Source organism: Terrapene carolina, unplaced genomic scaffold (genome assembly GCF_002925995.2).
Source record: "Terrapene carolina triunguis isolate 2854851 unplaced genomic scaffold, T_m_triunguis-2.0 Scaffold33715, whole genome shotgun sequence".
NCBI lineage: Eukaryota > Metazoa > Chordata > Testudines > Emydidae > Terrapene > Terrapene triunguis.
The window spans coordinates 4,408,224-4,431,149 of record NW_020698066.1 but is presented as its reverse complement, the minus strand read 5'-3'; the positions used below and the strand labels follow the sequence as shown (position 1 = coordinate 4,431,149).

The 22,926-nt window shown below is 38.8% G+C and overlaps 1 protein-coding gene across 1 annotated transcript in view; it reads right to left on the bottom strand.

The window, feature by feature from the left end:
• The window catches only part of LOC113409489 (protein PTHB1-like), a 476,973-nt gene that overhangs the window by 360,968 nt on the left and 93,079 nt on the right, over positions 1 to 22,926 (bottom strand). The window contains exons 13-18 of the mRNA XM_026663464.2: positions 21,030 to 21,132; positions 19,927 to 20,031; positions 17,309 to 17,323; positions 9,582 to 9,722; positions 7,836 to 7,931; positions 759 to 931 (exon numbers count right to left, since the gene is read on the bottom strand). Coding sequence (XP_026519249.1) covers positions 759 to 931; positions 7,836 to 7,931; positions 9,582 to 9,722; positions 17,309 to 17,323; positions 19,927 to 20,031; positions 21,030 to 21,132 — 633 coding nt within the window. The remainder of the gene's footprint in view (positions 1 to 758; positions 932 to 7,835; positions 7,932 to 9,581; positions 9,723 to 17,308; positions 17,324 to 19,926; positions 20,032 to 21,029; positions 21,133 to 22,926) is intronic.

The window sequence follows — 22,926 nt, the reverse complement described above, 5'->3', positions numbered from 1 at the left end:
GATACCCACAAGAGCCCAAGTTTGGAGTTAGGGTGACCTCTGGTAAGATTTTTAGCATCCACGTAGGTTCTTTTATTGTTTTTAATATGTTTTGTCTGTAATGCTTTCATTTTAAGAATACATGTGCTTGCTTAGAAAGAGCTGTGTGGTAAGTTGTAACTGTGGGCAATTACACTGTTCATAACCTCTAAGGAGAAAGCAGAGTGGAGACACTAGCCTTCTAGGAAGTCTGGTTTGCTGAGGATATCACAGTGTAGGCAGGGAACTGTGAAGCCTGGCAAAATCCCAGTCAGGAGGGAGACACACGCAGTCTCTACAGAAGATAGGTGATGGCTGAGGAGCCAGGAGCCTAGAGTGAGTGCCTTTGATGGACCCTAGAAGGGGAATACAGGTGCAGTTGCCCTGAACTGTGAGAGTAAGCAAAGACATAAATATCCATCTTCCGGATGTGAAAACTGAGACGTTAAGTGACTTGCCCAACATCACAAAGGGAGTCAAATCAGAGATAAGACATCCTGATTCCCATTCCTGAGTTCAGACCACTAGGCAAGCCAAGCTTCAATACAGCTGCATTGCAGGCTCTAATGCACTAGATCAGAAGCCCATCATTAAGGTAGCAAGGGGATGCCCCAGTTAACATTTGGAAAAAAAAAAACAGAAATACTGTGGTAGGGATTAGGGACAACTAATAGTGAGCAAAACTGAATATTAGAAAGTAATGACATATCTATCAACAGCTTAAATATTGTGAGACATACCTCAAAATGGCAATCAATTAGTTCAAAATATTCTTGTAAAGGAACTGAACCAGAAAAGGTACATGTGAAGTCTTTGCTATTTTCCTTCTTGAAATGTTCTTCAAGACGAAAAGTGAGCTCTTTTGTGATTAGCCAAAGGTCTTCTAATTGTTCACTCTGGATTCTATACCGCTCTTTAAAAACAAAAAAGAAACAAAAAAGGAGTAAAGAAAGATGAAGCCATATATACTAGTTCATATTCTGTAGATAAGTCATTATACAAAGGAATTAGTCCAAGTTGTGAAATAGTTCCAAAATCTTTTTAAAAGGCTTCATTAAAAAAAACAATTTTTGTTAGTGTTGTTCAAGTATTTCTGACATTTCATCTACCTAAGGTAGTTCTAAGTTACCTATCCTTGTAATTTTATCCATGTTTTTCCAACACTTAATAGTCAAATTTTGTAGCCAGATTCCCAAGCTTCTAGAACCTGAACCAGGTCAGTTGTTTTATGCAGAACTTTAAGTCCCCAAAATATGATTTCACCAAAATAAGTACATAACTTAAACGCTATTTCTTTTTAGTCACAAGTTATAGTCTTAATTCTACAAGAGCAATATCAGACTACTTGACTTTGTTGTACCAAGAGCAAAGTATGAAAGTATTTATTGCTTGAATGTTATTTACTGTAAACTAAGGGCTAGATCAGGGGTAGGCAACCTATGGCATGTGTGCCAAAGGCGGCACGCAAGCTGATTTTCAGTGGCACTCACACTGCCCGGGTCCTGGCCACTGGTCTGGGGGGCTCTGCATTTTAATTTAAATGAAGCTTCTTAAACTATTTAAAAACCTTATTTATTTTACATACACCTCTACCCCGATATAACGCTGTCCTCGGGAGCCAAAAAAATCTTACCGCGTTATATGTGGAACTGTGTTATATCGAACTTGCTTTGATCTTTACCGCATTAGATCTGAATTTGTGTTATATCGGGTTGCGTTATATCGGGGTAGAGGTGTACACCAATAGTTTAGTTATATATTATAGACTTATAGAAAGAGACCTTCTAAAAACGTTAAAATGTATTAATGGCACGCGAAACCTTAAATTAGAGTGAATGAATAAAGACTCGGCACACCACTTCTGAAAGGTTGCCAACCCCTGGGCTAGATCATGGAGCACAAAGGGGATGGAGAACTGCCCTAACACAGCAGCCAGTGATTCCTCTAATGTATGGGGAATCCCCGGGTAGTGGTATAAAGCTAATATAACTAGCTCTATGCTGTTCACTCCCACCACCCAGATTTAATGAGCTTTCCTGGTCAGGTTAGGATGAGAGCTGAAGCTCAATGCACTCCAGTAACAAAAGGCCAGCACAGCGATCCCTACGGAACCTCTATTAATGAAACATTAAGTAGCCTTTAGGATGCTCTGAGTTATGGTATGGGTCAAGAATCAGGGAAACAAACATGTGGCTCTCTCAGACCTGTATGTTCAAAGATATAGATAAAAACAACAAATTAAATTCTACCCAGAAACCATCAGGCAACAAGTATAGATCCCAGAGCAGAATGCATTGCAGTAAATTAATTTTGAGAAAAGCATGGATTATGGTATCGAAATCCGTATCTGTAAGAAACAGTTGAAATCTTCTGGGAAGACTGAGATTAAAGAGAGACTTGCCTAGATATTACTGGTAAACAGTTGTTCAACAGCAGTTAGAAATTTAATAATGCACCAAGAATGTGAACTTTAGGAATAAATGACAGATATGCACCCTCAATAAGAGGGGCAGATGTAAACCTTGCCATATCTTCCAAGTCCTTCCCCAAGTATCTCTTCAGTTTTATTAGGAAGCACTGTGCTGATAGAGGTGGCATCTTTCTCTTATTTATTTATTCATCTCATGTTTTAAAATGTACCCATCCAGTGTTCTGGGTTCGTGCACAAACTTTATAAAAACTATACAATGACATTTTACCAATATATGATAATCCTTTCAAAACTAAATCTTTCTGAGCACCATCACCCATCTACAATATTCATCCAGAAAAAACCCTGGAGAACGGATACAACTTGCAGTGTGATCAGTGTTGGCTCATTTATACTCTGATAAACCAACTGGGGATAGGGTGACCAGATGTCCCGATTTTATAGGGACAGTCCCGATATTTGGGGCTTTGTGTTATATAGGTGCCTATTACCCCCCACCCCCTGTCCCGATTTTTCACACTTGCTGTCTGGTCACCCTAACTGGGGAAGAGAAGTTACAAGTTGAAGATCCCTCATTTAAAATTCACTGTCTCTAGCCTCATCATGATTAAATCAGGTAAAATGTTAAGATTGAGCACTCTTGGTGACTTAAACTGCTGCATCATCATACAAGCAAAGTCGTAGTACCAGTGATAACCAGGCCCCATCCCATTTAAGGTCCTGACAACCTTCATTTAAATAAATAAATAAATAAATGTGGTCATGGCTATTTTATCTTGAATAATTACATTTTACATTACATCAACATTCCCACAACAGTTTCAAGCAGAAAACCATTCTTCACTTCAACTCCTAAAAAACACTGTGTTGCTTTCCTAATGAAGAATGGCTGCACACACCACCTGAAATGTTGTTAATTTAGATAATAGGGGAATTATATCAATGTATAGAAAGAATTTGTAATGTGATCTGTGATCCTGCTGGATAAAAGGTGTTAATGTAAGAATAAAATATTAAACCGAGACAAAAACCAGTTATTGGCATTAGCCCATGTCATCTTTAACAACAAATTCACCTTGTTAAATAATATTTTAATAAGTTGTAAATCATACAGCTGACAGAAAAAAGCTACACTTCTGATTCTACATCATATTTGTATGCAATTCTTCTCTCTCCAGTTTCTTGTACAGCAAATCAACACTAACTAAAAGTAAAGAAAGGAAAATGCTGTTGAAAACCATAATAATTTTTTTTAAAATAATGGTTATCCAGAGAGACATTTTTGAACAACACTGCCATATTTCTTTTCATTATTCATCCATCAATACACTGTCTGAGAGGAAATACAAAAGTGCAGCTGTGATGCAAAAGGTCACTAAGGTCTTGGATACAGAAAAATAGAGATTGTTTTTAATCAATTTTTTTTACTCGTTAGCAAAGTTCACAGTAAAATCAAATGAACTAGAAGTTTTTAGAACATTCGTATACTTATTAAACATTTTCTCAAGATTAGTAATCCAAGATTGTTTGACATGAACACTGGCATTACTCCCAGAATAGGCATTTCACTGAAGGGAGAATGACAAATTCCGTTTACAAAGTTACAGGAAAGAAGCAAGTTTTATTTAAAAACATGTCTATTAAAGACAAGAACACCATCTGTTAAAGATAACATTCAACCTACTTTCCATTTTTTTAAAATCTCACAGTGAAATGGCTGGGCCTGGTGGATACAGCATTGGATTTTGCCTTTTCTTTCCTTTTAGTGAAATGAGCTTGGAAAGTTTGAGACCAAATCAACAGCCACTTCATTTATAATTGACATAACTAATACATTAATGGTTTAAAGTGGGGGTGGGGCACCACCCACCTAGTTTTCCCTAAAATAGTTTCAATACATTTTTTGCTGGTCAATACAAACACAACCTAACTGTATTTGGGAGCAAGGTAGTCATTTACTGTATGTGACTTAGTAGGCTATTAGGCTGAAGGAGAAGGTTAATTAGATTTGGAAAAAGTATATATGAACAAGGGAAACTGAGAAACCTTAATTGTACCACATCAATGCTCTAAAAATAGAAATTCAATGGAAGCAGTAACAATTAGCTGTATTTCTGCTTTCCAAGTGCCTTTATAATAGTCAACCAATTTAATGTTTAAATGTAGAAAAAGCTTTTCCACTGCAAGTTACAAGTACATTTCTTTCAGAAAATTCTGACATAGGAAAGCAGATGACTCCGGGGATTAATGGATTACAAACTCTTTCAAATCCAACCTAGGATGAGAGTGACTGAAAGTGTTTACAACTCAATGGTAGTTTATCTGAAAGGAGTTCCAGTCCAGTGCGTAGGAGACAAGCATCCATATCACAAAAAATTCCAACATAATTAGCACTAAAGGCTTTTCTAGACCAGGATAAAAAGGTTTAATTTTTAAAATATGTTGGCTAACACATTTTAAAATCTTAGTGCCTAAAGGGCGAGCTGAATTTTAACATACATTCAAGGTGAAACTCCAGTTCCTCCCCAGGATTCATTTTGATTAGCTGATGTGATGAACATGCTTTTTCTACATTAGGGTTTTTTAATTCTTAGTTAAAATGGATTAGCTAATACATTGTAAAAACAGACACAGTAACTGGCATCCTTGTTTGCAGCCTTAACAAAGAAGCTATAAACTAAATGGGTACAAAGACTTTCACCACCACTGCACCAAGTCCTTCCAGATCAGCATTGAGACACATTTGAGGTGGAACACAGGAGAAGTTTGCACTTCCTCTGGTCCATGCTGTACTTGTTCCATCAGCAAAGGACTTCAGTCTCAAAGCACTGTTATTTTCCCAGGGACCATCAGTTTATCTGGTACAGGTCACTTGCTCTACACATTTTTTGTTTTTAAAAAAAGAAAACTTCCAAATGATCTCATGGAAAAGGAAAATTTTATTATACAAACACAGCTAATACATGATTTACGTGACAGGATAACGAGTGGTCCCTAATACTTATACATTCAGTCCGCACTCCGGGACACACACAACTTAGCCATTCAAACACAACTCATTTTAATAGCATGAAATTCTACCAAACAGCATAATGTATTAAATGCATTTGTATTATTGATAACCTTTGCTCATAGAAGCCCTGAGAATGAAATACCACTACATGGACTTTCCTTATGTATAATATTTTTTCAAAGTGTTTCATACACATTAAAGATTTTTTTCCAAGATACAACTTAACCAAAAAAGATTTGTTGTATTTTGTAGCTACCCCTGCCAATGTGAATTAGATATTAGCCATACGACAGGTTACTACATGGAAAGTGGCATGAAACACCTCATTTGTTTTCAAAAGGCTTCCCAGACAAGACAAGAAAAATGATGCCTAGTTAGACTAGGGGGAAGAATAAATGTTTTCAATCTTCTATGTAGTGTGATCCTTACAGGTCAGGTCTAAGAAACAAATAAGGCAGTGTGGGAAAGTTTATATTAAGACTGGAAGCATCATTCCTAGCTTGTGAATAAACAAAATCAGAATGGAGAGGAAAAACCTGGGGGTTAGAGTGAAAGGATTGAAAATCATGTCCTCACTAAACGTTAAAATACATTCAGTCTAGCCAGTCAGATCATCAACTCATGTAAGTCAACATGGATCTATTCCATACATGTGAAATGTTTAATACAACAATTCCATAAAATAGGAATCTAAGTAACTGATTTTAACTTCAGTTTATAAGTAAAACTCTATTTATATATCCTTTAAATTCTTTGGTTCCTAGAAACTATTACTGAATGTTCCAGTTATTTCAAACTGTTTAAATTCTACTGTCAACTTAAACAAATATTAAAAGTCAACAAACAATAAAACACAGCACACAAATAGTGCACACATAACCTAATTCAAACAAATATGAATACTATAAATGTAAAATGACTGATATTATGAAAGGTCTTTAATAACCACTGTCCAGATGTTTCCAGTCTTTAATGGCTTTGATGGTGTTAAAGAAATATTAAGTATTTTCTCACAGTTTAGAATGCCTTACCTTGATGCCACTGATATTTATAAAAGCCATCTTGAATAAATTATTTTAAAAACACACATTTCTTAGTGATTTGGATTACAGTAGAACCTCAAGGATACGAACAACAGAGTTACGAACTGACTGGTCAACCGGACACCATGTTAAACCAGAAGTAACCAATCAGGCAGCACCAGAGACCAAAAAAACCCAACCAAATACTGTACTGTGCCTGTATTGCATCTGAAAGGTGCCTTTCCACACCCTTATCGCCACCCCCACACAGCTAGGAAGTGAAGATGCTGTGATTCACAGGCAAAGCTGTGAGCTCCCGCTGCCAGTCCAAGGCAGCCGGACCAGGAGCAGCACTGAGGTCTGCGCTGCTTTCCTGTAGGCCAGGGTGCTGTTTTCACCCTCCTCCCCACCCACTCCGCCAGGAGGGAAATGCACTATTTTCACCCCTCCACCCTGGCAAGGAGGGGGATACACGTTTGTCCGGGCCAGGGAAAGAAGCTGTCTGAAAGGAAGCTGCCTAGCTGCCTCTGGAACCTGGCCCAGAGTTTGAACTGCTGGAGCTGAAGCTGGATTTTGTTTAGAGTTATGAACATTTCAGAGTTACAATCTCCATTCCTGAGGTGTCCGTAACTCTAATTTTTATAATTGTAATTTTATTTGGATAAAAATATTGCAGATCAACAAACCAGTTTTACTGTCTGTCACTTAATCAAGATAGTGTTCATATATCATCCATTCTATGTCCTCCAGTTTGAACTCAGTAGTGGGCAACAAGTATTTTAGTTTTTAAATTTGGCATTTAGGCATGTAAAAATGTAGACAGGTGCCTAATCTGTTAGGTGTTTCTCTAACTCCCACTGAAAGTCAAGGGGCATGGAAAGTTAAGTGGAATTAGACACCTAACCTGCTTGCGTGTTTTGTAAATCCCACCAGATGCCTATCTGCATCTTGAAGCACCTAAATACCTAGCTAAAAGCTAAAAAAAAAAAAAAAAGATTTGTCAGTCTTGAATAAAGACCTATGACATTATAAAATGTATATGCAATAACTTAAAAAAACACAAATTATCTGGAGCCCTTTTAGTGATTTTCAGAAAACTAATATACGATAACTAAGTAGGATTTTGTTTAGTTTCAGCATTTCCTTGCTTCTCTAAAATATTATTGGAAGGGTCAGGGAAAATGCCTATTCACATTAAGAGAACTTCTGTGTAAAATTCCCCATGCAGCAACTAATATACTACATGTGGACAGACACTCAGCTGGTTGAAATCAGCATACACACACCTGTTTATGATCTGACCCATAATCTTATCTTAATCCATAATTAAATTATTTCCAATATTACTCACGTGAGGTTTTTGAAGCAAGAAGAGTGATTCTAGAGCCAGTTAAGAACTGGAATCCCAGAACATTTACCTGATCTTCATTAGACTGATCAGCAAAGTCTACAAGAGAAAATTGAAGATAAACTACATAAGTATCTTGCTATAATTCAGTAAAAGATTGCAGCAAACTTCTGATCCACATTAAAGGGTAGACTGTCTTTGCACAGGTAATACATATGAGGGAGATCTGCATACAAAGGGAGTCATGCAAGGCAGAGAACAGCAGTCATCCCTGTGAGTGGAGATTGCTTAGTCCATGCTGCCTTCAGGAAGTAAGTAATCCAGAAAGAGGCAGAGATAAAGCATGGCCAGGGCCCCTTCTCCCACCCAATGCACCAGCCCACAGAACATAGGGTGACCAGATGTCCCAATTTTATAGAGAAGTCCCGATTTTGGGGTCTTTTCTTATATAGGCTCCTATTACCCCTTACCCCCTGTCCAGATTTTTCACACTTTGTTTGTTCCCCCTAACAGAACATGACCAGGGCACTGTGGGTTTCAATCTGCAACGTCCCCTAAGGTAGTACAGGGTGAATCCTGTGCAGCCCCAGAAGAGACTGTACCTCCAGAATGCTCCCCCCGGGGAGATGCAATTCCACACTTCCCTCTACTCAAAGTTCTGTGGAAATTTCACAGATGAGCCCCACAACTCTATAACCTATTGGAAAAAGACCTTTAGATTTTCAGAGTTCAGTCTCATCTTTCAGTACATAGTCATTCTTCACCATCTACCTTGTTAAATTAGCTACTATGCAATTTTACTACTGTATGTAGTGCACTGTAAAGCACACCTGGTTTTAAAAGGGCTGGACCAAGGGTATGTACATAACTCCACCATCATCGCAAAAAAATCAGAAGGAGGAGGGGAGAGAATAGCCAATATGCATTAATGGACCCACACAAACCCACAGTTTCCTCATAGATCAAAAGAGGATCTATTTAGCTCCTTATTCAGCCACTGTAAAAAAAAAGATGAATTTAAAACTACACAATTTGATGCACTCCTTTGGCTACAAGTCTGCAACATAGGTTTTAATTAAATACTGTAAATATGTGTGTTGTTCTGGACCAGTACAAACTGTTTTGGGGCCGTTGGACAAATTGTAAATTTTGCTCTAAATAGGTTTCCCTTTTTGAAAACTGTCTTATTACATTTTTCAATTTGATCAATAAAATAATATTGATGTGAAACACAAAATTATAAAATAAAATGCACTATTTTAAAAAAATATCTATAAAACAGAAACTCATAACGTGGAAAAATTTTCAAAGCTTTCAGATAACACTGGAACCTATACTGAAACCTAAATGCAGAAGACACAAAAACCCAGAAAGGCAAGTCTTTATAGGATTACTTACCTGAAGCTTAAATACATTTGAAAATCAATACATACAGTAAAGGAAAAATAGTCACACTTGAAGTAATGCAACATCAGAGTCACAAATGAAGCATTTTGATACGTTGGTTTCCATGCAGTAAACCATAATAATTATGATAATATTTTAACAAAATTTAAAGCCCTACATTGATTTATCCTGATAATACACATCATACCTTCGTACACTAAAGCCAACCAAAAATATTCAGCTTTGTATTTATCATTTGCCAATTATCTTGTAATTACCCTATCATTACTCCATGATGAAAGATTCCAATCTGAATTCCTAACATTTCTTATGTTACAGACACATCACCATCAAAAGTCCTACCTGGGAAAAGGTTCACAAGACTGACAGGAGGTTTATTGGTATCAATAGTTAGTTTGTGGTTTGCTGTTTTTGAAGGTTGAGCTGGAAAGCAAATTAATCGCAAGGGCAGTCTAAATTTACACTGAGCAACTCTTGGTATTCCTGAAATGACAGGACAGATAGTTTGCATTAACAGTGACAATATCTGTATTCTGAGGGCAAGACATTTCATGACATTGTTTATAAAAAAGCTATATACATTTTTAGTGTAGATCAGGAGGAAGTCATTAAAACAAAATGGTCAAGCCATGCAAACTTTTGGATTAAGGTTAATTTTCAACTAACAATGAAAAACACTCTTTTAATGACAAATTAAAACTGAATGTTTTGGTTTCAGACTCCATGAAAATATTAACCAAATCTATTAAAGCTGCATATCTGTATTCATAGTGATTATATAGCACTAAAAAATATTATAAGTTTGTACAGACCTCCAGCCAAACAATTCCACTTTAATATGACTGCGAGTTGCACGGCATATGCCTCATGTGTTGAATGGAGGGAATGGATACAGCAGCAATGTATTATGCACTCCTCTCAATTATCATGACAACTACACACTTCTTCAGAACATACATGGTTGTTTATTTGTCATACCCTTAAACAAAATCTGTCCTCCATCAAATGGCAGCAAGTTTTGGCTTAATAAAATACTGTCCAGTAGATGTTAACATTTGTCTAACCTTTGACAGAAATTGCACCCAGCCCTTCATAAGCAAAAATCAAAAGATATCTTTTCAGTGTGCTGCCTTCTCACTTACATATTCTAACAAAAACAGACATTTGTACTTAAAAAATTACATTTGGTTAAACCAGTTTAAAAGAATGCTGCATCCACTTTCCATTGAACATCCTGAAACTTTGCATCTCAACATCAGTGAGTTATACAATCGATTTGAAAATAAAATTCTTAATTAAAATTAGAAAGACAAGGTTGGTGAGGTAATATCTTTTAATTGGCCAGCTTCTGTGGATGAAACAGTCAAGCTTTCGAGCTCCACAGAACTCCTCTTCAGGGCTGGGAAAGGTACTCTGAGTATCACAGCTAAATACAAGGTGGAACCAATTGTTTAGCATAAGCTGTTAACACATATTGTAAGAGACCATTGAAGGTGAAGTAGCCTGTTAACACCTCTGCAGTCATAGGACAAAAAAGGGTGCTTAGTGGGTTACAGATCAGATTCATGGTTTATTATAAAAGTGTCTTTATTAATACCATGACTCTCAGTATCTAGCAAAGTTATGAATGTAAGCTCCCAGGCTTCTGAAGGTGTTGTGCAGATTTCCTTTGAGGGCAAGGACTGAGAGATCAGATATGGAGTGATCATTTTGTGAAAAGTGTTTATAGGGTTTTTGTCTTCCATCATTTTTCTGTGTGAGTTCATTTGAAAGCATAGTGATTGCCTGGTTTCATCCACCTAGTTGTTATTGGGGCATTTAGTTCACTGGATGAGGTACACCACATGTTGTGATAGCCATGTGTAGGACTGATGGATCTTGAAACATGTGGCATGGGGAGTACTGATCATCATAGCAGTGGATACACATATACAAGTTTTGCATCTGTTGTTATGGCAGGAGCTGGTGGCACTTTGAATTGATAGGCCCTGGTCTGTGGGTACCTTGCTTCTGATGAGGTTGGCAAGGTTGTGGGGTTGTTTGAAGAATAGAAGAGAGAGTTCAGGAAAGATTTCTTTCAGGATGTGATTCCCATCGAGTATGGGTTTTAATTGCTTGGTGATACCATGTATGGGTTTCAGTGTGGGGTTGCAGATGTCAACTAGTTGTGTGCAATCAGTATTTTTTTCCCTGTATTGAAGCAGTTTCCCAGGGTATTTGGGTAGCTCATTTCATAATGGGGTGGGGGGAGGGATAGTTCAGTGGTTTGAGCATTGGCCTACTAAACCCAGGGTTGTGAGTTCCTTGAGGGGGCCACATAGGGACCTGGGGCAAAAATCAGTACTTGGTCCTGCTAGTGAAGGCAGGGGGCTGGACTCGATGACCTTTCAGGGTCCCTTCCAGTTCTATGAGATAGGTATATCTCCATATATGAATAATGAAATCTACTTCTCTCATAGTGTCCTTATTTGGTGAACACATGTAGGTCTGAGTGGTGGTCCCTCACCGTGAATCTCCGAAGGGAATCTTCTTTGCTGTCACGCACCTAGAATGGCAGTCTGTACAAGGGGGAAATTAGCTATCTCTAGGGCTCAAACCCTCAGGCACGGTAGAGCAGTGAACAGTTCAGGGGCCCGGGCCCAGGCCCTTAGGCAGGGCGGGGCACCAAGCAGTCTAGAGCTCCAACCCTCAGGCAGGGTAAGAGTCTAGGAGCCCAGCCTTCAGGGAGGTGTGAGCGCCCCACACAGTCTAGGGGGCTCCGGCAAGGGGTGAGCACCCCACACAGTCCAGCATCCTAGCTCAGTGGACCGTAGACTCTCACAGGCCTTCTGGGGAGGCTGCCACCCCAGCGGGTAGTGGGACACAGGCCCACTCAACTCCACTGCGTGCCAGCCCAGGATCTTAACAGTGGCGGAGTGGTCTGCCACGCGGTCAGCAGGGATCCACCCACAACACGCGGACCTTGTATCAGGCCAGCACTTAACCAGACTGCTGTCTAGTTTCCCTGGGCTACTTCTTACTCTCTCTAGCTTTGGTACCTCGATGCAGTGAGAGTCTGGTGTCTCTTTGGGATACACCGCCAGTGGCAACCCCAACAGCTCCTCAGCATTGGTTGCGTCTGGCAGCTCGGGCGAGTCCTCAGGGTAACTGAAGTCTTCTGTGGGCTCTTGCATCAACAGTGGGGAGAACACATCCGTCTCCTTTGGCAGATGCTGCTCAACTGAGCTACAGGGCCCGCCTTTTATACTTCCTGTTCCTGTCCCCTCTACTTCCGGTGTGGTGAGCATGGCCTTCCTGGTTCTGCCCACCAGGGGCATCTGGCTGTACCTCACTGTCAATCTCCAAGGGCGGCCATGTCCAGGGCCGGCTCTAGGCACCAGCAAACCAAGCACGTGCTTGGGGCGGCACATTTTCAAGGGCGGCATTCTGGCCATCTTTTTTTTTTTTTTTGCCTCCAGCAGCAAAAGCCTAGAGCCGGCCCTTTCAGCAGCAGCGCGTCGTGCACGGGGGGCGCCCTGGGGGCGTTGTGGTTCGCGCCGCAGGGAGCAGCGCCCGCACCTTGTGGCTGGGCCAGGCAGGCTCCGAGTGGGGGACACTCGGGCTGGGGGTTGCCCCACGGGGCACATGGAGCTGCCTGCAGGTGCGGCAGGGCGGCTGCCCCCAGCGCTGCAGCCGGGGCTGGGCGAAGCGGCCTGAGCCACCCAGGGACTGCTTGGGGCGGCAAAAAACCTAGAGCCGGCCCTGGCCATATCTCTTTGCTACACACACCCACCCCTCAAGCCCAGCTCCCAGCTCCCAGTCTGGTCAGGTCAGTCAAGTCCTTATATCAGGTTTGTAGCAGTGATAATCTGGAATCACGCAAACAGATTGGGGGTCATCAGTCCTTGTTTAGAGCTTTCTTGTTAGAAATCCAGTCCAGAGAAATGAAGCAGTAAATGAAGACAAAATGGAGCTGTCTCAGGTGCCTTTTTATATCCTCTGCCATATGTAAGGAATTTTACTGTCTCAAACAAAGTCCACAGCCCCTGTCTGTGGAAAGTTACTGGCCCAAGATGGAGTCCTGAGTCACATGAGTATATCACATGTCCTTACATGCTTTGATGACTCACAGAGGCAGCCATTGTTTGTATATGTTGGGAAGCATGAAGAAAACTGGTTGGCCTCTGTAGCTCCTTGTAGCTTGAAAGTTTGTCTCTTTCACCAGTAGAAGTTAGTCCAGTAACAGATATTACCTAACCCACTATGTCTCTATAATATTCTGGGACCAATACAGCTACAACAACACTGCAAACAACAATGGAAGCTATTTTAATTAAAATTGACATTCAATTAACATTGACCTCCTGTTGGTAACTATTCATGAAATGAATGGTGGCACTGAAGAAACTGGCAAGTCACTTTTTATTCAGCTTCAATACTGAGTTATTATTCAAATGCATATTAAAGTTTATCTTCCATTGGTAATGCAGTAAAGAAGCAGAAATGGACAGAACTGGCCACAATCTTTGGCTAGCAACATACTGCTGAAAAATTACATTTGGCATTATTGGGACTCAGCAACAATGGGAGAAAAATTATACTTAACATAACAGAAATACACACTTTTCTTAATAGATATGATTTTTTTAAATTTATTTTCAAATGCAAATCAGAACTTGTCAAGAATATGAACACATGTAAACCAAGACTCAATGCTTTTGAAATTGGTAACAAGTCTGAAATAATATAATATAATATAATATAATATAATATAATAGTCCTAGAAGCTGTAAAATGGGAAGCCCTTGGTGTAATGAGCAGGCAGCTGCCACTTTCCTTTGCCAAAACATCCATCAGGGGAATCTTTGTTTTTTCATGTGGGGAAAGCCTGTGTATGCACAAAGGTCTACCATGCTGATACCGGTATCAGCTTCACAGGAACAGTAACCCCCCATTCTGTCCTAAAGCCCCCTGATCCCCACAACCATTCCAGATGATTAGTTGGGCAGGTCTTAATTTAACCTAAATGTTTAGCATGACCAGATTTTCAGAGTGAATAAACTAAGACCCCTCTCATGGCTGGGGTGGGAACAGAGGAGATGTGAAGGCAGGAAAGCGACATTTATTATAGTCATCAGGGAAGCATGCATGGAAGGTAATAAAGAAAAAGGAGCTCAACCTTCCTCTCCTTGGCTAAAGAATCCCGCTCCATCTCACTTCTTTTTCTTGCTACCTATGGATTTGGCTCTACATGCAAGGAAGGGCTGCTTCACGGACTTGTGCAGAGGCAAGGTCACTGGGAGGCCTTGAAAAATCAGGTTAGGTATCAAGGCCAAGTAACAGAGACACATGAATTCAGCTGCCCTGTTCTTAACTTCACTAGCGCCACTTTCTGGTAGTGCCTCCAGGTGGTAAGCCTGCAGCACTTTACAAAAATCGCAATAAAACTTGTTTACATGAAACAGTCAGGGACACAGAGACAAGCCTTAAAAACTGGGGGATCCCTGGGTTTCAGGGACACTTGCTGAAAACTGTTTCTCAATCAACTTGTGAATTTTCAAAATGCTGACTTGAACAAACTTTACATAAGTTTCTTACAAATCTCTCCATAATCTACTAGAAAAAGGAGTGAACAATCTTTTTGTTTCTCTCAATAATGACATAATACAAAAGTCTTGATATTAAATCTTGAAACATTTCAGAGGGTTGCCAACAAGAAATACTTAACAGAATTTGCCACAAAGATTATGAAATACTTTCATATTGAAAGCAAGTTTATTTTTTCTAGTATCATGCCAATTGCTCTTGGATCTCCAGCTCTCAGTTTGCCTCATCATAAATAATATTTTTTCAACATGTGCAAACGAAATGCAAATCAAAACTAAATATAACAGAACTTTATTTCCTGAAAAAAAAATCTCAATTATCTCTGGTATATACAGAAAGAGTCCAAAAATCACTGAATCAAAGGGAAGCAGAGCCAAAAGCTGCTAAAAAATATATAACTAGAGTATAAAATTTATACTGGAGAATTCTTTCAGAACACTTCTTTGGGCATGCTAGAGTAATTTTACATGGGAGCAAGGAAATCCAAAGAAGGACCAAAGTCTGGCAGCCAGAACTTCCTTGATCCCTTTCTATTATGTCTGGTAATAGGCCTTGTGTCATCCTTGTCACCATTGTGTTATACTTTGCACATGTCATGTAACTTTAATACAGTAATAATGGATAACAAAGCAGATGGGATAACAATTTTTCCCCCATGTATAAAAGCAGAATTGCTCATTGGTAATGTAACCAGAGCAGATCATCATATAAATAGTATCTGCTTGAAATATGATACTTATATCTTACATGCACACAGTATAACTGCATTAATCTTAATTATACCTTTATAAAAAGACCTTGAGTGGTAAAAGAAATAGCTGAGTCTGTGTTCAGGATGTTAAATATTCAAAGAATTGATGACCTTTCTGTTACTGACTGAGCTGAATTTAACTACTGTAGTACTCATTGTAGTAGCCCAAATAAAATGCTACCATAAATACATCCTCAGGCAAAATTCTGCAATCTTATTCATCCTTGAACTGAGGGAAATATTGGCTTGAGTAAAAACTACTCATATGAGTAAAGGTTGCAGGATCTGGTTCTTCATTTCTAAGAGATGTCTGATCCTATCAAATTGCATTTAAAATAAACACATCTATGCAGTAAGGCAGAACTATTCTTAGTAACAATGATGGCTTGAAATACTCCTGTTTCTACTCTCCATCCTGGGTCCCATGTAGCTGGCCTCACTCTCCAGAACAGATGGAAACAAACAGTATTTTCATTGCAGCCACTCCTCCTGCTTTATAGGGAGTGTTGCAGTGGCTGAATTGTGGTTGTAGAGCACCTCATCCTGTTCCCCGGGGCTGGAGCCACTCTATTTCTTGGAGTACCTCTATTTCTTCAGCAAAACCAAGAGCAAAAGAGAGAGAGAGAGAGAGAGAAGGAAGGGTGCCACTAGCAGTCTCATTTACCTACTCACTAGCTGCAGCAGCTTCAGCTCTACCTCTCTGAGACTGCTAAAAAATGGATGGGTAATGAAAGAGAGGCTGAGAGAGAGAAAACTTCAAACACATGCCCATTAAGCAACCCTATCTCCAATGGGAAATCGAACAGCTGGAGACTTCCTTCCCAGCTGATCCCCAAACTGGGGTTTCTCTTTCTTTTTGGGGTGAACGTGGAATTTACAACCAATACATTTCTTATAAAATCAGCAAAACAAATGTATATCCCACACGGACTTAATATATGCTTTAAACATATCCAGACAACAGGGAGCCTCCAAAACTCAAGAACTGTCCTTTTTCAGCTTACCTAGATGCTAGCTACCTTTCTATTCCTCTTTTATCCTCCTGTGTAATGTTACTTTGACCGCTGGGCACCACTTGACGCCATGATACCTGTCCTAATCATGGCTACATTTTGAACAACATTTGTGCTAGTATTTTTAATCATCTAGAAATCAACTTTCAGCCTTCCATAAGACAGTTCTAAGAACTGGGATGAATGCAAGCAATTCACACCAGTCTGAGAGCTACTGTTTCACTCTGTGCACAGATAACATGGCACCAGTTCAAATCCTGAGGGCTTTTTCACAATAAGAAAGGTTAAATAATATTATGTTTAAATTCAGCTGAAGGTGATGAGCTATAGATAGCACTGTAAGAAGAAAGGTGGCTAAAGATACAGTAAGCAATAATAACATAATTATATTTTCCATCACTGTCATCAAGATGGAATAAAACATTTTAATATTGTAGATTCCAATGTTATGCAGGTGAAAATGTATTATAAGTCAATAAAAAATCATCATTGGTGCATCCTACTTTTCCTATGGATAACTCTCCCCTTACGTCTAAGCCTCAATCTCTCCCATAATTCCCAGCAGTCATCCCTAGAGCAGTGCCAAGCCAGCACATTGTTCCAAGGAGGATATAAAAGCTTGTAAGAGTCACCTCCTAAAAAGTACATTCACAGTTCACTTCCAAATCTGCTTCATTGAAAATCAGCTGTCAGTTATAACAATCTTTTCTTTCACTCACCTTCAGGATTGAGATCTACATCATAATCAGCAACAGAATGAAGGGAGAGAAAAAAAGGAAGAATATGTAAGATATTATTTAAAGAGGAATCAAAGAAGAGACGTAATCATTAACAGTTTAGAAAAAATAAATGTAACTTTTGTTAAAGGCAAAATCCAATAAGTGTTTTTTTTTAGTGTGTCTAAATATATAAGATGTAACACTAACCAAAAATAACCAGAAAAGGCCAGATTCATCCCTCGTGTAACTCCATCCAACTCAGTAAAAACAAATTAAATTAAACTGTATTGAATTCCACAGAGTTACACCAACCATAAATTTGACCCACAATGCTGGATCATTTAAACAAACAAAAATCCATTTTAATGAAAGGCTCCTATTCAGATATAATCAGACAATGAAAGAATATTTTTTCATGGACCTAAGTGCTATCTGAGGACTTGATTCTACAAACTCCAACAGGGACAGTGTGTTTGTATACAATTCTATTGAACTAGCCAAGCCTAATGATGGAACAGAACTTCTGAATCATTAAGTCATTTATTTTATTTAATTATTTTATGCTCCTTGTGCTAGGCAAATTCCACAATTAAACACAACATGTTCAAGTGTGGTCCTATTCTAAAGTGATTCTGTATGAAATGGCTAAATAGTGTTCTATGATTACTTTATTTGAAAGATCTCAGATCAAATGTACCCTCAGGTTACAAGTATTTGTTTCCTAACTGCAAGGCCTACAGGCTCAATATCTGAAAGTCAACCTGGGGTATTTTCTTTCATTGTTATTAACTATTACAAAAGTAAATAATTCATTAGATAATGCAAAGAAATAAGCATTCAGCTCATTCTCTCTTTGCTGTGTTGGCTCTGCAGGGCTAATAGGAGCAAAAAAGCAGTAAAAATGCACATCACTAAAATCAGGGGGTATGATTCAAGAAACCCAAGACCAGATTAGCTCAGAGCTACATGTAAATCGCACAGAGGTTGTCCGCAGACATGTCCACATTGCCCCAGACAGAGCTCTTAGGAAGGTACTGCATGCTCAGTCACTAGAAGCCATCAATCTCGGACATCCCTAGAGTGCAGGAACAGGAACTGTGTCTGCTGTTTGCACAGATGATCTGGAGCATGAGGCAGCATCCTTTAGCCTCTACCCTCTGCGCACCCAGCTAATCTATGTTGAAGAGGACAGATCAGTGTTACAATGAGCCATTTTTATAGTCAGATTTACAAATAAAACTGCATTTCAAACTGCCAAAATAGGTAGCACAAACACAGCATGTTGCCTTGAACTGTCCCAACCCATCACAGGAAAAACTTCTCCAGTGATGATCCATTCTCAAATTAATGCTTAACCAACATATTATGCTTTGCTAACTCAGGCTCTAATGGCCTACCAGAGAGGAGGAATCCCATAGCTAAGAGTTCACTAGCAAAAATGTTTTGCAGACTCAGTTCCTTCAGAATGTAAATCCCAGGCCTGTCAGAAGAATGCCTTGGATGACATCACATTTAGTTTCTTAAGGAAAACAAAATATGTTGTCCTCAACACTTTTTTAGTATTTCTCAGAGCCTCTGAAGAATCCAATGGTCCTTAGGCTTCCTGAGATCAAGAAAAACACCCATTACAGGAATGCTGCTTCCCATACTACCTGACATACACAGGGTAGTATGGGGAGTACTGAGCACATGAAACAAAGATTCCCTGAGGGAGAAATGCCCTCCATTCTGTTCCTGCAACCAGTGGGGAAGGAGGAAAAGAGAAAGCAGATTTGGTGCCAAATCTTCAGCTGATATAAATCAATGTATTTCCACTTACTCACTTTTACCAGTAGTATAAAATGTCACCCAGTTTTCTCCCAGACACACACGTTCTGACTGAGAATTAAACAGTGTGTGTAGTAATGTTTAAACATGAGACAGTCCTGACATGACATGGATCATTCAACTTAGCTCCTTGTCCTTAGATGACATCTGATTAGCCAGCAAGATGTGCAAAGACAATAGATGTCAGGGCAAACTAACCTGTTGTGTCACTATGGATGGCCTGGGGTCATTATAAAATGCAACGACTCGCGTTTTGTTCTAATTTATTCTAAACAAGTAAAACAATCATAAATGCTATTCCACAGACTAAAAGGGAAACAGGGTGAAGGAATAATCAGTCCCAGCAACCATTTAATCCTCTTCCTCTGTGCAGAGAGAGTAATTGTCACTTTTGTTGGCAGCCTCTGCAGTGAGGTCAAGGACTGAATGGTCATAAAGAGGTAATTAACTTCTCACCCCTAAAGGAGGTCCCTCTCAGGTCAGGATAGAAGCAAATTGCTGGGACAGCACATGGGAAGTCTGTTTCCCAAGTTGTAAATGTATATTGTTAACTCTGTAAACAGGTCGGGCAAGTTAATAGTGCTAAATAAAATATTAACTAAAACAACAGGAGACCAAATTCTTCAGCACACTGCTATTAACTTTACAATATTTTAAAGAAGTTAAAAAGAAAGAAAGAAAGAAAGAAAGAAAGAAAGAAAGAAAGAAAGAAAGAAAGAAAGAAAGAAGAGCCATAAGGGAATCAAAACCTTTAAAAAAAAAAAAACTCTTTGAAATCTCATGTTGCTCACCTGTGGGCGTACTATAGGAAGCCACAGCATTTCCTTCCAGCTCTGCTGGAGGACAATTCCCCTTCAGAAAGACAGACAGAGCTACAGCTTTAGATCTGCACGACTCTACAAATAATAACAAAGTACATTAAATAAATACGGCCAACTGAAAGAAAACCTAACATTTTCCAATACCTAAGGAAATATTTTTAGGTTAAGTTACATTATACATTTCCCTTGAACTAATTCAATCAAATCTGTACATAATTTTTTTCTTCACTATATATTATTTAAAGCAAAACAAGATGCTCCAGTTCAAAACTCTCTTAAAATGCAACAGTGAAATGTCACTGTGCAGCAAACATAAGATAGACTCAACACAAATGCAATTCTATATTGAGGTCATAGCATCAGAGCCTCAGCCCTCTGTTCCTTAGGGAACATGCAGTAGGACCATTGGAATTGGCATTCCAGAAGAGACCAAAGATCTATCAATTCCATTATCCTGTCTCAGCAGTGACCAATGTTAGATGCTTTAGAATAGGGTTGTCAAACATATGGTCCATGAGCCCGATCCAGGCCCTAGGACACTTTTCTGGGGCCTGCAGCTCCCTCTGCAATTTTCAAAGCAATCCAGCCTGCAGCTGACTGAATTTCAAAGAGGCTGTAAGGAAGCCAGAGTGGGCAGTGCTGAGAAGGAAGCTTATGCCTGACTGGGCACAAGTAACTGAACCTTCTCCTTGCTCCTGTTGCTCAGCAGAAGCTCTTTGTACAGGCACTGTAACCACAATACCACATATTGTTTGAGGTAGAAGGACCAGTACTGGACACAGGTTTGCAAATTAGGATGAACCATTACATTATTTGATTGTATACTATTGTCAACATTATTTTCTATCTTTCTGATTTTGCACACATCCTAACATTCTGTTGGGTTTTTGTGACTGCCACTGACGTTTCTTTTTTTAAAAGAGAGTATAATCATCCTCATCAATGTGTCAAAAGTTAAGCTTGGTGCACGTCTACTTAGAGGGTCACTAAGTAAATCTTAGAATAAGGCTGAAACAATCCCAGCTAAAGCAATACATTATAAAATACTTTGTAACAGTAAAAGAAGAATTTACCTATATCATCAAAGATGAACTGGTCATGGGTCAGTGCTAAAGGAGGTTGTACACATATTGATAATTTTGTTTTCTGCACAGCCAATCTACTCTGTAGTGTGATCTGAAGTAAGTTGAAAGTAAAAAGGTATTTACACACAAAAGCACCACATTAATCTACCTATGACTTTAAAACCAGCATAATTAGCAAAATTATCACATTCAATGATGATTTGCACTTGCACAATTCCACTATAACTAGCAGCTAAGAAAACTCCATGAAAATGTAATGGTAGGCCTTGACAGCTAGTGAGATGAAAAAAGTGAGATGGTTTATCAAAATTCCTTGGTAATATTCAGCCAAGACTAATTTATCTTATCCAATTGCAATACATTAGATTTGTTTTCTATTTTGCAAATATCTAGTTTGTTTGGGTTTTTCAATGTAAAATAATGGCAGGAGTCAATATAAATAGTAAAAAATTAGGCAATTATTTATTTAAATAAGGTGTTACTCTATATTTTTCTTTCACCAAAAGGACTCTCAATGAACACCAAATCATGGAATCCTTTTTTTTTTTTTAAATGGCATGGCAACGTTAGAATCTACTCCTCATGCAGAAGCTATTTTCCAGTGTTATATTACCCCTAACACACATATGTAACATACCTGCATTACATGTAATGTGGAGATTCAGTCTGTGCAAACCCTATACATCTCAAGCAACCATGCTATCATTCAAAGTAAAGTTCACAGACAAAATGTACTGAGAAAAAATAAAACTTGTATTTATTCTGATTTTCAGATTTATAAAATGCATCCTATCATAGTTAGCATATATAAAAACATTTTTTTTGCCTTTTCCCCAGAAAAATAAGGACATTTCCCCCAAAAAAACAAACCACCTCCTTAAACAAGCTCTTCAAAAAACAAATGAGCTTTTCACAGTATCCTAAAGGTCTCCATATTCAGGCTCTACCTGACTAGTGCTGGAAGCAAATTCCAGAATGAAGGGATCTCCACCAAAAACACTCAGACAGCAGCCGCAAGAAGCTAGCGTGAGTGGGAACTGTCTCAGCTGCTAGTTTGCATGTCCAAGCTCATTTTAACTGTCCTGGATAAGGAGAAAATTAGCCAGGAAGAGGATAGATATGAAGGTAATGGGCTAAGTTCAGGAAGTACGTACAACATTAAGTTGCAGTTGTTGAACTAGACCTGAATTTAGCCCAATGTTTTTAAAATGTGCTTCAACTCCAATTAAATATATCTATACACAGAAATTGCACGAGACTAAGTTAAACAGATATAACTTATATATAAACTGACTTATAAACCCCATGCAGAGGTTTGCAAAGGTTTAGCTAAATCAATCTTAAAAACTATTTTGATGAAAAAGGTGAAGTTTTGGGCGTAGACAAGGCCTCACATTGTCCATACTTAGTAATATTTGCAGTGTTCATAAAAAGGCAAAGTTTGCTCCAGGCTTTGAAGTGTAAACCTCAATGAAACAAACAGAGTTGGAGAGGGCTGAGTTAATGTCTTTGCTGGTGTTAGTTTAATTAGTTCTCTGAGCCTGAGTAGATCTATTTACATTGTGAAAGTTAGAGAAAATAGTGACACCTAAATTCAGAGGGAAGTTATATGTGAATGCCGTGCTTATAAAACAGAAATATATTTCAAATACTTTTCTCACTTTTCTATTCTTACTTTTACTAAGACAAGGTGGGTGAGGTAATATCTTTTATTGGATCAACTTCTGTTGGTGACAGAGACAAGCATCCAAGCTATACAGAGCTTTTCTTCATGTTTTGGGTAAGATCCTCTACTGTGCTGATAAGGTGAAGCCAGAATTCACAACCCCAGGGGAGGTGAATGGGGACTGAGGTATTTTAAACCACCTTTGTGCTTTCCTGATCC